The sequence below is a fragment of the Ruditapes philippinarum genome, unplaced genomic scaffold (assembly GCF_026571515.1).
Source record: "Ruditapes philippinarum isolate M1 unplaced genomic scaffold, ASM2657151v2 ctg4908_1_1_1_1, whole genome shotgun sequence".
Lineage (NCBI taxonomy): Eukaryota > Metazoa > Mollusca > Bivalvia > Venerida > Veneridae > Ruditapes > Ruditapes philippinarum.
The window spans coordinates 201,229-216,365 of NW_026862890.1; the positions used below are offsets into that span (position 1 = coordinate 201,229).

At 31.3% G+C, this 15,137-nt stretch overlaps 1 protein-coding gene across 1 annotated transcript; it reads left to right on the forward strand.

The window, feature by feature from the left end:
• The first annotated feature begins 693 nt into the window (after positions 1–693).
• LOC132720547 (SH3 domain-containing YSC84-like protein 1) lies at positions 694–14,668 on the forward strand. Its single transcript, XM_060704706.1, has 9 exons — positions 694–939; positions 2,565–2,713; positions 3,427–3,549; positions 4,346–4,410; positions 5,679–5,920; positions 7,244–7,436; positions 8,264–8,573; positions 9,634–9,738; positions 10,079–14,668. The coding sequence occupies exons 2-9, from the start codon at positions 2,599–2,601 to the stop codon at positions 10,189–10,191; spliced, it is 1,266 nt and encodes a 421-aa protein (XP_060560689.1). The 5' UTR covers positions 694–939; positions 2,565–2,598; the 3' UTR covers positions 10,192–14,668.
• The last annotated feature ends 469 nt before the right edge of the window (positions 14,669–15,137 follow it).

Consider the following 15,137-nt stretch of genomic DNA (forward strand, 5'->3'; position numbering starts at 1 on the left):
ACGTTACTCGAATTCCGTTTCTCTCGAAGTAAAATGCCCAGTCCCTTGGATTTCGAGTTACCGAGAGTCAACTGTATATAAAAAAACTTTATGTAAGGCGTTTTGAAAAAAATTCGTATTCCAACGTCTATAATAATTATATAGGCGTTTTAAAGGCGTTTTTTAGCTCCACACCCAAGTGTCTGCGTGCATAAATATAGTCTTTACTGCGTTAGTAACGCAGTAGAAAATAGTTGTAAATACTGAAAAATCAGTCATTAATCGCACATAATATGTAAGATATTACTTGAATCTTGAAACTTTTTACTTTTCCTTACATCTTAGTACATTTTTTTCAAATTTGATTTCATTGAATATTTTGACTCATCTGGAATCACGGATTTATATTACATGTAGGCCTAATATAAATCCGTGGTAGTAATTTATTATTGAACACAAATTGGGATTTTCGATTCAGTACATTTGTTTTTGATTTTGTATCCTGATGAAGTTTATTTTGAGATGTTAGACGTGCATGTGTTTTGAATGTCGGTGGAGGGAGTATTGATCATTGATGTTGGTTGTCTACAGTAGTAGCAGTATTTTGGTTTCATTTGGTCTTCTCTTCTTAATCCGATGTTAAAGGTCTGATAATGATTTGCGCGGTGCCTGTGGTAATGTATTTTTATATAGGCTATGTCACGTCTCCTATGAGGCTTGACTTTTAATGTTAGTTAAACATTAAATACATGTATTCCCTCTATAAGTAGAATTGTGTGAGGGGATATTCCCGGGATCCCCCGGCGATGACGCAATAAAAAAATCAAGTCGTAAATTAAACTTATGAAGCAAGGGGAAATTACTCTAACAATGTAAACAAAACAAACCAGGAAATGAATGTTAAAAACTTAAATATAGATATATCATCATCTGAATAACAGAAAGTACATCAAAATAATTGTAAGTATTGTCTGTATTATTTGTATGTCTGTATTAATTTTCTGTTTTAACTTTTAGTCATTTTATAAAGTCGTCATAATTAAGCAAGACGGATATTTATCAGTTTAAAATTCTTTTAGGAATTCCATTTTTTATGGTTTTTAAATAGTTTAAATTCAGATGAACTGATAGATGATCGAAGGTCCTGTGACATGCATGTATGCATTTCAATTATGACACACTTGACCCCTACCCCGTTATAAAAACTATGATTTGGCACACAGGTCAGGCCCTGTCCCACGGCTTGGAAAAGAGTCAACTCGGCCCTATACCAACTCGGCACGGGTCAACTCGGCACGGGTCAACTCGGCCCACTTTACAAAAATATATATAACGTATTAACTTTGCTTTGCATGTTGTTAAGGTAAATGAATAATGAGAAATATTTTATTATTATATAATTTTACATTGTAGATCTACTTCTACGGAATTAAATATATTTAGAAAAAAAGTTATTTATTTGTCTTGCAGATACGATAAAATTAATATAGATCTAATGAAAATGTGTTTCCTTAGATGCATTTTGTTTGTATTAAAAGTACTATTCAAAAAATAAGAAACAAAAACGTGTTTACTTAATATCATAAGCTTCTAATTAATTGCAGGTGGTCACTAATCAAATTTGAATGAATGAATTAGTTGGACACTGAAGGTATTTAAATTTACGGTTAAACCTACCACGAGTCAGAAATACAGTGAGATACGCAATCGGTTATCTTTACTCACTATTCTACTGATAAGAAAGCCTGTCTGCTGCTAGTTCAGAAACTGTCAATCCATGTATTATAAATAATTACAATAATTACAATAAATACCTAAATATTATTAATTGGAAAGTGGGCCGAGTTGACCCGTGCCGAGTTGGAATAGGGCCGAGCTGACTCGGGGGCCGAGTACGTTTTAGGGCCGAGCTGACCCGGATTCCCACGGCTTGAACTGCTCCTGTAAGCTGTCAATAAACACATTTAACATTTTAACACAATAATTTATTGCAGAATTTGGCATCTGTCTAAATAATCATTTCAGCCATGGAGTTTTTGTCTGTGTTGTTTTTAAAAAGATATTTTATGTGTAAATAAAATAAAATCAAAGATGTAAAGAAACAGATATAGTGTATATAAACTAATTGAGGATATATAGAGATAAACATTCTCAATAACATTGGTAATAATTACAAAAGAAGTGGATGTAATTACAAGAGGGGAAAACACTTCCAAAACGGCCTAAGAAGCTCAGCTAAGCATCCTTGATGATGTTCCGGCCTGAAATACTACATGAACTACATGTGATTTCAACAAGAAAAAAATTGTCAATGACCATCAAATCTCAAAAGAATTAAAGATTCAAGCTCCAGAAATAAAAACACAAACTCCTTTCCCCCGAAGATCGAGTTCTTGGCGCTTAACACGAAAGTGGGAACTCTTTTCCTATAACTCCTCTGTCTGGATGATAAATTTACTTTGGAAATGTTGTATTTAATATTTTAAGGAAACAGTAAAATATATTAGGTAAAGATCAAATAAATGTTATTACAGTGATCTTTCTGAAAATGCACTTTTATTCAAATTTCTTTCTAATACTTTCAGATCATTTGTTGACAGTCAATCAGTGAGCATCAAAATGGTTAACACCCCTATTCCTCATAGCCTGAAGTCAGAGGCAAAAAAAGCTGCTAAAATTCTCAAAGAATTTACAGTTCCCACTGCCAAAATGGGACCTGACAAACTTATACCAGGTATGATAATAAAATTGAAATGTCTTGTGTTCTTATTAAAGTAACTAAGTTAAAGGCCTAAAAAAATCTTCTAAATTTCTTATATACAAAAATCATCTTTCAATTTATTTGGTTAAACCACAATAAAATAAGACATCATTTGCCTTTTATAATCTGTTTATAATACAGAAGTGTTATATATTTTTGTTTATATACACAAATATGTGAACTTTGACCGCCCTCAAGATGGGGATTTGTTCTATATTAGAATTTTAATTGTTGTTTTTATGATACATTTTGTATTTGTTTTAAAAGGAAGTTGATTCCATATATCAAGTGGTGATGATTTAAATCATACACAGGTGAACATGTTCACATGCTGACTAATTATAAAGGAGTCACAAGTACTTTAGTCATACCTTTCACCATAGCAACTGTTTTAAAGTAATATTGGTGGTTATATATAGTTTCTTTTGAAAATGGTGTGTTTTTACTCAACCCTAAAATATTGTTCAGTTTATCTGCAAGCGTTTTTAAAATACAGGGCTGATTTGGGGCTGAAATTTGGCACAATTATTCTCTCAAAAAATGTATATATATTTTCAACCAATTTCTGAAGAAGAAAAAATCCCATCCACCAATTTTTTTCTTTTTGATCATTACCATTTTCTCACATATTATTGTTACAAATCATAGATTATTATTACATGCTATTCCATTTCATAATCTTTCAGCTGGAATATTTATGAAAGCCAAAGGGTTGGCAGTATTAACTGTAGTGAAAGCTGGTTTTCTGGTCACTGCTCGTGGAGGGAGTGGCATAGTTATTGCTAAAAGGGATGACAGTATAAACTCAGGTTTGTTGAAATAATTTTACATTTGTGAGGAGATAATTTGAATGCTTTGATAACGCGTCAGACTAGTAATCTAAGGATTGCTACCCACATGGGTTCAAACCCTATCAGAGGCAAGCCGTTGTTTCCTTGGGCAAGAAACTTTACATTCATTTCTTAGTACTTTTTAGTTCCAGGAACGGATTTGAGAGTGTTTCAATAAGCCTATAGCTTCCAACACAAGCTAACTAAAATAAATGTGTATAAACTAAACTAATGCTTTGATATGATACTCTTTGCTTCAACTCTTGATTAACAGATCTCTGATACATGTAGATCATTTAAATTAATCTATAATCTGACAAATTTGTGTAATGGATTTGCCCAGCTTTGAATTTGGAAGAGTCCAATCAAATTTGAAGGGATTTTGTTATGAAAATACTTAACTTTAGCTACCAATAATATAAGATGGACCCTGGTTAAAATGCATAGTGATGTGCAGGCTGACCTGGCTCAATACTGGTGGCAAAGGTTAATCAATTGGTTTTGCCTAAAGTGCCCTGAAATAATGTAAAGTGGAACAATAAAGTACCTCATAGTGCTATTTGTGCTCAAAATAATTTGATTTTAAGTGTTACAATAAGGTGCCTGTACCTGGGGGATTTTCATCATCAGTATAGCTTGGAAATCAACATTACAACCTTAGTAGTAGCGTCAGTGGGACTTCTTCTTCTGTATCTTAATCAAGTACCAATGTTTATATGTTATAAATTTATTTTGTGTTCAATACTGAGCAAAAAATGTTTTATTTATTTATCAGGTTGGTCGGCTCCTTCTGCCATTGGTATAGCAGGTATTGGTGGGGGCTTTGAAATTGGAGCTGAGGTATTCTTTTGTAATTTTGTTCATGTATATAAAATTCATAAATTGTGAAAGATATACTATTCTCAAATTTGATATTTGAAAATATCAGTAATTGCTACACAGTCTTTTGACGTCACACAAAGTAGATATGTTATGCTTTAGATCCTACACAATATAAGTTGACACACCAGGAATATTAAGAATTAGGACCAGTTTTACTTGATCTATAATAAGGAACGCTGATTCCCATGCATAGTTTGAATGTTCTTTTATTTATATAAGACATATTCAGTAAGAATTTTATAGATTTTCATAAATTTCTGCAATAAAGATATTTTACTTAAAAATCAGCATAGTATATCTTTAAAGGTAAAATATGACCATCTTGTTATAATCCAGTAGAATTTTTCTAAAATGTAGTAATCTTTTCCACAAATTGTAAATCTAATTTAAGTTTTCAAATTTCATAACAAAACTAGAATTTATAGAGATTATATGAGTCTCTCCCCTTGTGGCTGAGGGGTTGCCCTTACGAGTTGAGTCATCAGAATGGCAGCCACCAGAGTGATCATAAGAAGTGACTGAATGGTTCAAATTATTGGGGTCTATGCATCTTAGCTCCAGCACAGGTGAGGTTGTTTTGACACCTGGAATTGCTTAAAATTTGAAACACCCAAGGTTAGCGGAAATCATCCTTCGGGTTTTGGCGCCATATGACTTAAACTGTGTCAGTGTGCCCTTAAACCAAACAAAACAAACAAATGTCATCAGCCTCATTAAGTGTTATGTTCTGTAAGATTTGACTGTAAACCTCTTGAAGAGTTAACTTCTGTGATATTACACTATTAGCCTCAGCGAAAGTTACATGTATGTTCTGTGAAATAACACTAAAATTTACACAAAGGGTTAACTTCAATTAAATCACATGGTGAGCCCCAGCAATTATTAATTTCATTGACATTTCTTTTAGCAAGAGTTATGTTCAGTGATATTACCCTATATGTTACAAAAAAGTTAACTTCAATTGGAATACACAAAAAGCCTCAGCAAGAATTTGAAACATTCAGCAGTGAGAATACACAATAAGTCTCAGCAAGACTTATGTTCAGTGAAAATACACTTAAAGCCTGACGGCAAGATTTATGTTCAGTGAAAATACACTTAAAGCCTGACGGCAAGATTTATGTTCAGTGAGAATACACTTTTAGCCTCAGCTAGAGTAACTTATATGTTATTTAATTCTTTATAAGGCTTGATCTTACATTCTTCTTTATTACAATATATTACAGGTGACAGATTTTGTCATCATTTTGAACAAACGTTCCGCTGTAGATGCCTTTTCAAAGGGAGGTAATCTGACAATTGGCGGGAACTTTACTGTGGCAGCTGGCCCTATAGGACGTAACCTTGAGGCTGATGTAGCGCTGAGAAGTACTGCTGCAATTTATACATACTCTAAAACTCGGGGATTATTTGCTGGAATTTCTGTAGAAGGGAGCGGTCTTATAGAAAGAAAAGATGCTAATAAAAAGTAAGCTTTAATTGTTTATTATAAATCTATCATTTCTTATGTTCCATTTGGGAACAGCTGAGAGTTCTCAATAAGTAATATTTAAGTTGAAGTCATGCAGTTGAGAATGAACTGAATTATTTATTAAATCTTGCTGCTTTGTTTAACATAATATGATAAAATAAATCCATTGACACCAGTCATCTAAAATAACACCCTAAATACTAGGTACAATACAAGAGTATACTAAGATGAAACAGGGTCTTTCAAATAGAATGGTCAGGAGTCAGACCAATTTTACGAAAAAAGATGTCTCCGTTGAATCACGTGATAAGGTTATTTACTGACCGTGATCTGGCATAGTACATTACACCATTCAAAAATCAAATTATAAGATGTTTTGTAAATCGTTCAAAAAATTACTGAAAACTAATCCTGGCTACATTACATAATTAGTTTTTACTTTAAAAAGTAGCAATTTTATAAATTTGCAATGAAATTAGGAACTTTTCGTTCCCTGGTGTCAAGGCAAAATTTTACTGCTCATATTTGAAAATAGGTCCGAGTTTTATAAGCTTTTTTAAATTTATGCATTGTTCAATGGGAAAATAGAAATTGATTGACAGTTAAAAAAGTTATTTTATCGTATCATGTAAAAAGTTTATAATATTTCACGATGTTATTTACAAATATTTGATGTTTAATTTGGTTCATTTTCAAAATTGTGCCGTTTAGAGGCACCTTTTCTGAACAAGCAATCTATGTTTTCAACAGATGTTGCTTTAAAAACATTATTTTCTGACATATTTATCCTTTTTTCACAAGTTGAAAGATTTTTAAAGAACTTCTTGTCTTAGAATTTTCATTTTTGCTCTTGTATTAATTTTTTGCCCTTATCTTGAACACTTACCTAATTTGCGTATAACAAACTATACGTAGTTCTGCTGAGACATATTTAATTGTAGTGAGGGCATTTCAAGACTATTCTATTTGACAGAGCCGGGATAAACTTATAGATAGTTCACTTTTATGCTTGAATTTTCTTTTTATGCTGCATGTTCTTAATACAATTTCATTAATGTTCACAGTTTTTATGTCAATTTATTACCAGACATTGTTTTTAAAGCAGCTTGATTTCTGTTTTAGAAACAGAGAAACTTAGATAATTTAAAATAAATAGAAAGGAAATGACAATTATCGCACTATGACTATAAATTTACACCAATGTTCAAATACTCAAAAACCATTTGAATGTTTGGAATCTTATCAGAACATTCAAATGTTCGAATGTTCAGTTACATCCCTGATACATTGTATGAATTTTCAAAATTTGTTTATTGTAAGGTTTTATGGGCGGGATATACGAGCGTATGAAATACTTCAAGGGTATGTTGAACCCCCAGAAGAATGTGCGTGTTTGTACGAAGTTCTTGAAAGTCACAATAAACAAGCACAGAAGGAACTTGTGAGAATGGCTAAGAAAGAGGCACTGAAGGCGGCTACTGGTGCATCAGGCGATATAAAGAGTAAATTTAGTGTATGCAACAACAAGATTTTTATATATACATTGATTTGTAAAATTATCTTTAAAACTTTGTTGTGAAAATATTTAAGGCACATTTTGCCTCAGAAATCCATATTTTTTAATTCTTTAGAAATGTCAACATATGTTTAATAATGTTTAAATTATGGATTAAGTGCATTGTAAGGCATTTTACAAATGAAAAAAGAGCCGCTGAACATGCAGATATGTGTCGTAAAGGTAGCAAAATGTAAACAAAGTAGTATTTTGACTTCCATACAAAATACTAATTCACTGTAATAATACCAACTGAATTCCCCAACAGAACTAAAGATGCAAAATATAGTAAATATATATAGCAAATGAGTATGGGTTTGGAAACTGTAACCAAAGATAAAAAAACCCAAAAATCAACCGTTTTTGAGAAATTAAAAAAGGATAGCTTTTCTGAGTTTAACTTAAAGTTGATTTTACTTACAGTTTTTATCACAAAATTTAAGCATCAGGTTACTGTGTCACCTTAAAGAAAAATTGTTACAATTGAAAAGTAGAGTTTTGTTCCAGATCATATACAAAAATGTATATTTCTTCATTGTGAAAAAGAATGAACTTACAATCTCATCAGAGCTTTCAAGGTTTTCTTTAATATTCTTACCCTCTATGTTAACAAATGTTAGTAGTCTCTGGAAATATAAAGTACACTATTATTGATAAGTGGTTTATCTAAGCAGCTATTTATATTTACATCTACATGTGTACGTCCATTTGTTGTTTTGGATATAATGTCAAAGATTTCATTGTAAAATATGTTGCATTAAAAAAATCTATTATTACTATTATAGAGTTTTACTGGCTCATTTAAAACGAGACGAAAATCTAAAGATAAATCAGACAGCTCACCAGGTAAAGATTGGGACTCAGATGATTCCTATTCTCCACCTCAACATAGAAAGGCCAGACCTACAGGAAGTGTAACCCCTCCTTCAAAAAATAAATTTCCTCCTCCAGATAGTAAAATTTATTCAAAACGCATGACAAAGACTACAAAAACTGTGACAAAACATACACCAAGTAATTATAAGTCATCAAGTCCTGTTTTACACAGAAGTCCTCAGAAATCAGCTGCAAAAACAAGACCAAGATCTGCCTCAGGTATTCTTGTTTTAATATTTTTGTAGTAAATATCATGCTTTATTCATTATATCTTATTTTAACATTTAATTTTTCTAAATACTTTAAATGTACATTAGAGTCATAGGCAAATAATAATTTAGTTTAACCTATAACCTGCTGAATTTGAAAATTGAATTACCCAATCTTGAATTGAGAGCTTAAAGGATTTCAATACTAAAGTATAAGAATTGAGCTCATTTTTGTTTGGTTTAGTTTAATGCTGCACCAATACAATTAAGGTCATATGGCACTGGAACGGGAAAGATGATTTGGGTAACCTAGGGTGTTACAACACCAGGGGTCAAAACCACCTCACCTCCTGGTACTAAGAGATTCATACACTTAGACATCATTAGTTGCCTCTTACGATCACATAGGGATAAACGGTGACTGCAATTCTGAACCCTCAACCCTTTAAAAACAACAACCCCTCAGCCATAAGGGATCTAAAATTGAGCTACCAACAGTATAAAGTCTGGTCAGACTATTTGGATGTGCAGGCTGGCCTGGCTCTATTCTTGTTGCTTATGGCCAGTCACTTTGGGTTTTAGCAGGTTAAGAGTTAAACTTTGATGAATTATATTTGGCTGGTCATAAAAAGTTTATTTTCTTGATTAGAGATTTGTTGATATTGTCATGAATATTTACTGTGACTTTTAAAGCAGATGCCTCCAAATTCATGCTAATTTTCATGAAAATTTTGAAAATCTATCTAAATAGACATCATGAAGTGAACAATGAAAGTGATTTTGACATTTCAAACAGCAATGAAAATCTATGTAAATTACCAAAAACATGATTAAGTATGCAAAAATAGCCATTTCTGCATCAGACATGCATTAGAAATATGGTGATAAATACTGCAAAATCACATAACATGTAAATGATGTAAATCTTTAATCTTTTTATCTTTCTTTGAATTTTAGAACAACAGTTTTCCCAAGTTTGATTTTCTTGAAAAAAAAAAAGATCTGGAGGCATAGAGCTTTAAGGTTTTAGTTCTTTAATATGATAAATCTTAATTAACCATTTTTCACAGGAGCAAGTAATCTATCGATTGGGTCAAATGACTCCTGGGAGCTGTGGGCTGTAGCAAAATATCCATTTGAGGGACAACTACCATGTGACCTGCCTTTCAAAACTGGTATGCAATACTTTAGGCAAATAAAGTTTAAACTGAGAAAAGGGGGTAAACTGCTTGTTTCATCATACATAATTATATGATATTATGTTTTAATATTACAGTAATTGGACCCCATTGGAAATAAGCTTTTAACTTAATGGGCAATTTTAGGGTAACATAAAACATATACTACTTAATTTTATAATTATTTTTGTTTTTGAAGAAAGGTTGTGCAGTTTCCATTCCAGCATTGTAAGCATTTACCAAAAGCTAAATTCATTTTAGGTAAAATTAATACATGTATTTTGACTTTCTACTGTTACGTATTTTATGATTAATTAAGTAAGATTTTATTTTACAGGGGATAGAATAGAAGTATTAACGCGGACAGACACACAGAATGACTGGTGGGAAGGTAGATTAAAGGGCAGAGTTGGAATATTTCCTGCAAACTATGTTCATATCAAAACCTGATTTCTTATCCTGCAAGAGAAAATATGGAAACTCGCATATTTTGTAAAGGATATCTTTTTTTTAACTGTGCAGAAATGTGTATGATGAGTTTAGAGGGGAAATTATTCTAGAAAAATACTAATGACATTGTTAAATATGTCCAGATAAGATAACTAATCTAGAAATATAGAAATTAATAATTTCTAAACTAACTTTTCAGTACAACTTTTTATTCATAACATATTATGTAAATTTATTATATGAGATGGCATGTTTTCAATGTCATATAATCAATATTGATTTCTTTATTTAACTTACTTATTCATGATAAATATCATGGATGACATTATTTAATAAACATCACTTTACTGTTACCATGCCTACTATCTCAAATTGACCTGTCCATCAATCAATTGGAAAAATCAATTTTTTTGATGAATGAATGGAATCTGAGATGCCACCAGCAGTTAAAATTGATTTCCTGTTCTTAACATTTTTAAAACCGTTTAGATAAAATGACAACAATTATAAGATCCTATCAATAAGTTAAATTTATGGATAGCCTGATTTTAGAAATGGCACTTTAGCCAATGATTTTGTTTTTGTTTTCAACTTTTTGTTTTTACTTTATTATATCATTTGATATGGAAATTTGTATTTCAAATTGGCTGTCATTTGCCTTGACCAAAAAAATGATAATAAGGTAATAAGAAAATGTATGTTTGGCTCATTACTAATGTGCCTTGGGTAAGTTGTTATTGTTGTTTGCTTGATAATTGTTGATATTCTTTGGGATCACTCTTTCTCTCCAGATTATGATAAAGATTTGTGATATGTTTTATCCAACATTCCTTGAACTAGTCAATAACAAATGTCTCCATATAGCATTAATGTTTATTTCACCTTGTGTTTGAATATTGTTGGAGATCTTATATTTGTCTATGTACTTCAGTGTGTCTGATAAAAGTGGACCTGCTTAGGTGCCCACTTTTGCCTGAAATAAAGCATGAAGGACTACCCCTAAGCCAGTGAAGCTGGAAATTTGCCATATGACCATTACCATGTCAGTCTGACTAAGAATTCAACAAAGATATAAAAGATACTGAATATTTTTTAGATTATTTTATTCAGATTTAAAAACTCCACATGATAATTATAGGATTCCTGATTTTTTTATTCATGTTTTTTTTTTACTAATAAAGTACTTTCTTATTGCTGTGTGTTTTAACATACTGTAGTACACATTCTCTGTAGAGTTTTAATTCTATATATAAAAGTGCTATTTTTTATTTTGTGTGCAGGTATTTAAAGTAATTTAAGAGGTTTACAATTTGTTATGTTACAGTTCATAATTCAGATGTTGAACATCATACAGGCATATGATATTATACATTTATTGACTGGTATCAATTCACAATTAAACCTGGACACTCTTTTCACAAAAACTTAATAATTTTATTATCTTTTTCATGCACTTTATTGAAAAATATGAATCACTTATTGTTAGGATGATTTGTTTATCCATACTTGTTACATTGTTACAATATTGATTTATTTGTGAAAATTAACATTATACATATATATATAATATGTGATGCATCACTGATGTTTTTATGGTTTTTTTATGTTTTATATCACAAAAGATATACATATTTGATATTCTTTGTAACAATATTCTTTGCAACTAGGTAGGACATAAATTGATCTGTAAGAACAAAATACGATAGATTTCACAAAAAAACTGAATTAAATGTCCTTTATTCATTCGTTAAATGTAATTTTAAGTGTTTTATTTGATTTTTTAATGAAATAACAAAAGTTATTCATTCGAATTAAATGATCCCTTTTTCTGTCTCCCAGCAGTCAAAAAATCAGTTTTGAACCCTTACCCTGCTAAATATCTTAAATAGACTTGTCCATCTTTCTTTCTGGACAGAATTCATCATTTTTTATGGGAAAGTTCCAAATATGTTGTGACTGAAAAGGGAACAGTGTAGGCCATGATCAGTAAAATAAATTATTAATTTTCTTAGTCACACATCTCTTTAACATTTTTCAAAGAATTATGAGACATAAGGAAATTACTTTTTTGTCAAAAACTGCTGATCAACTGATTTTTTAGTTATGAAAAAGGTAGAAAAAATAATAGATAATAAAAAAAAATCTGTGCTGACAGTATTGCAAAAAGGGCAAACACTTTTTAGACATTAGAACCTTGTTTGTTTAAAGGGGTGGGGTTACTGTAATGCCTTATGTGTAAATCATTAATACGGTAGAGAATCATTTTGTTCAATACAGTTTCACTGGATTTAATTTATTGTTCAATCTCTATTTGTAAAAAAGATCTTAATAATGATATTGTTTAATTTATTTTACATACATGTAGGTAATATATGAGAATACATTTGTCAAGGGTGATTCATTGTTTCAGAATGAGTATTTGTTAAAAAAATTATTATGCTAGAACATTTTAACAGATTATTTATTTGACTTGAAAATTTGTTGAGGCTAATTTTTAATATTTGAAATTTTTTTATGAATACATGTAATTATTATGTTTGGACATTTGTGAATGTTTATTTATTATTCCTAAATATTTATAAAGGCCATAAAGGGTCATTTTTATGCCTGGACATTTGTTAAGGACAGTTTATTATACTTGAAAAATTGTGAAGGACAGTTTATTATGCCTAAATATTTGTTAAGGATACATGTAATTGAATTTGCCTGAACATTGGTAAGGAAACCTTGAGCAATCTAACTTTTTATGCCCCCACAATGTGGGAGCATATAGCGTTGCACTTGTCCGTCCGTCCGTCAGTCCGTCCGTACGTCCCGAAATCTTGTGAACGCAACTCCTCTTAAACCGGATGACAGATTTTACTTAAACTTACAGGGATGAACAACCTTAATGTGTAGATGGTAGTAAAGGAAGGAATTTTCGCTGCAACCAAATTTAACAGAATTATGGCCCTTTGTTGATTTTTTCACTATATACTATGTAGAAATCTTGTGAACGCAACTCCTCTTAAACCGCATGGCAGATTTTACTTAAACTTACAGGGATGAACAACCTTAATGTGTAGATGGTAGTAAAGGAAGGAATTTTCGCTGCAACCAAATTTAACAGAATTATGGCCCTTTGTTGATTTTTTCACTAGATACTATGTAGAAATTTTGTGAACGCAACTCCTCTTAAACCGCATGGCAGATTTTGCTTAAACTTACAGGGATGAACAACCTTAATGTGTAGATGGTAGTAAAGGAAGGAATTTTCGCTGCAACCAAATTTAACAGAATTATGGCCCTTTGTTGATTTTTTCACTAGATACTATGTAGAAATTTTGTGAACGCAACTCCTCTTAAACCGCATGGCAGATTTTGCTTAAACTTACAGGGATGAACAACCTTAATGTGTAGATGGTAGTAAAGGAAGGAATTTTTGCTGCGACCAAATTTAACAGAATTATGGCCCTTTGTTGATTTTTTCACTAGATACTATGTAGAAATTTTGTGAACGCAACTCCTCTTAAACCGCATGGCAGATTTTGCTTAAACTTACAGGGATGAACAACCTTAATGTGTAGATGGTAGTAAAGGAAGGAATTTTTGCTGTGACCAAATTTAACAGAATTATGGCCCAGTGTTGATTTTTTCACTATATACTATGTAGAAATTTTGTGAATGCAACTCCTCTTAAACCGGATGGCAGATTTTGCTTAAACTTACAAGGATGAACAACCTTTTTGTGTAGATGGCAGTAAAGGAAGGAATTTTTGCTGCAACCAAATTTAACAGAATTATTGCCCTTTGTTGTTTTTTTCATTATATACTATGTAGAAATTTTGTGAACGCAACTCCTCTTAAACCGCATGGCAGATTTTGCTCAAACTTCCAGGGATTAACAACCTTAATGTGTAGATGGTAGTAAAGGTAGGAATTTTTGCTGCGACCAAATTTAACAGAATTATAGCCCTTTGTTGATTTTTAGTTTTCAACTTGTGGCACATGTAGTCCAAAAAATATTTGACCTAGAGTCATAAGATTGACAGAACAGTGGCGTGTGGGGGGATCCGTGTCCTATGGACACATTTCTAGTTTGTTATTCTTGTATTGTCTTGTTTTTTGAAAATTATTATTGATGTAACTCAGATCAATGTATAATTAATGTGTTGGTATTTTTTTCACTTAAGGTTGGTTTGTAAGTTATGCTCTTGACAAAGTAAACAGCATTATTGAACTGTTTTCATGACTTGCTTATTAAAGTTTATTAATGTTTGTACATGACATGTATATACAGGATATAAATATATGGTGCAATTTTGTTATTTTATCAAGTAAATATTCCATTTCTTTCTTTTTTGACACAAAGCATTGTTAATGATAATTATAAAACTATTTTGTTGATAAAAGTTATGCATATTTTTTGTACAGCATTTTACACAACTATTGTTATATATTTATTGTCTGATCTTTTTCTATTAAATATCATTTCAACAGTACCAGTCTGAATTGTTTTTTGAAGATAAAGATTTTTTCACTTGGGTATTTTACATTAACTATTTAATCAGCTTGTCCTTTTCAATTTATAATTATTATTTAGCTTGATTATGGAGAGAGCTTCAACTACTGAGAATATATATTCATGTAGACGGCTGAGGGGCTACCTTGAATGGATGAGGCACAAGTTTAGAATAACAAGAATAACACCCACCGTTAATCCCTGCGTGATCGTAAGTTTTTATTGAGTGATTCACATATCACCTTGACCTTTGAAAGCCCTTGAAGGCTTCGCCATTTTAAGCGTCTTATTGAATTTACATTTTAAAAATATAAAAATAGGCGAGTGTGGCCCTTGCTTGTGCAATGGTAGTTCTTGTTTTATGAATAGAAGCTGTTTGTGTCTGTGTGTATTTATTAAAAAAAAATTTTAGCATATAGACGTCCTAAAAACATTCGAGATTATC

Coding starts and splice junctions, on each gene's coding strand:
- LOC132720547 (XM_060704706.1), top strand. CDS start 2,599: ATGGTTAACACCCCTATTCCTCATAGCCTGAAGTCAGAGGCAAAAAAA. Junction 3,550..4,345: donor GGATGACAGTATAAACTCAG/GTTTGTTGAAAT, acceptor TTTATTTATCAG/GTTGGTCGGCTCCTTCTGCC. Junction 4,411..5,678: donor GCTTTGAAATTGGAGCTGAG/GTATTCTTTTGT, acceptor AATATATTACAG/GTGACAGATTTTGTCATCAT.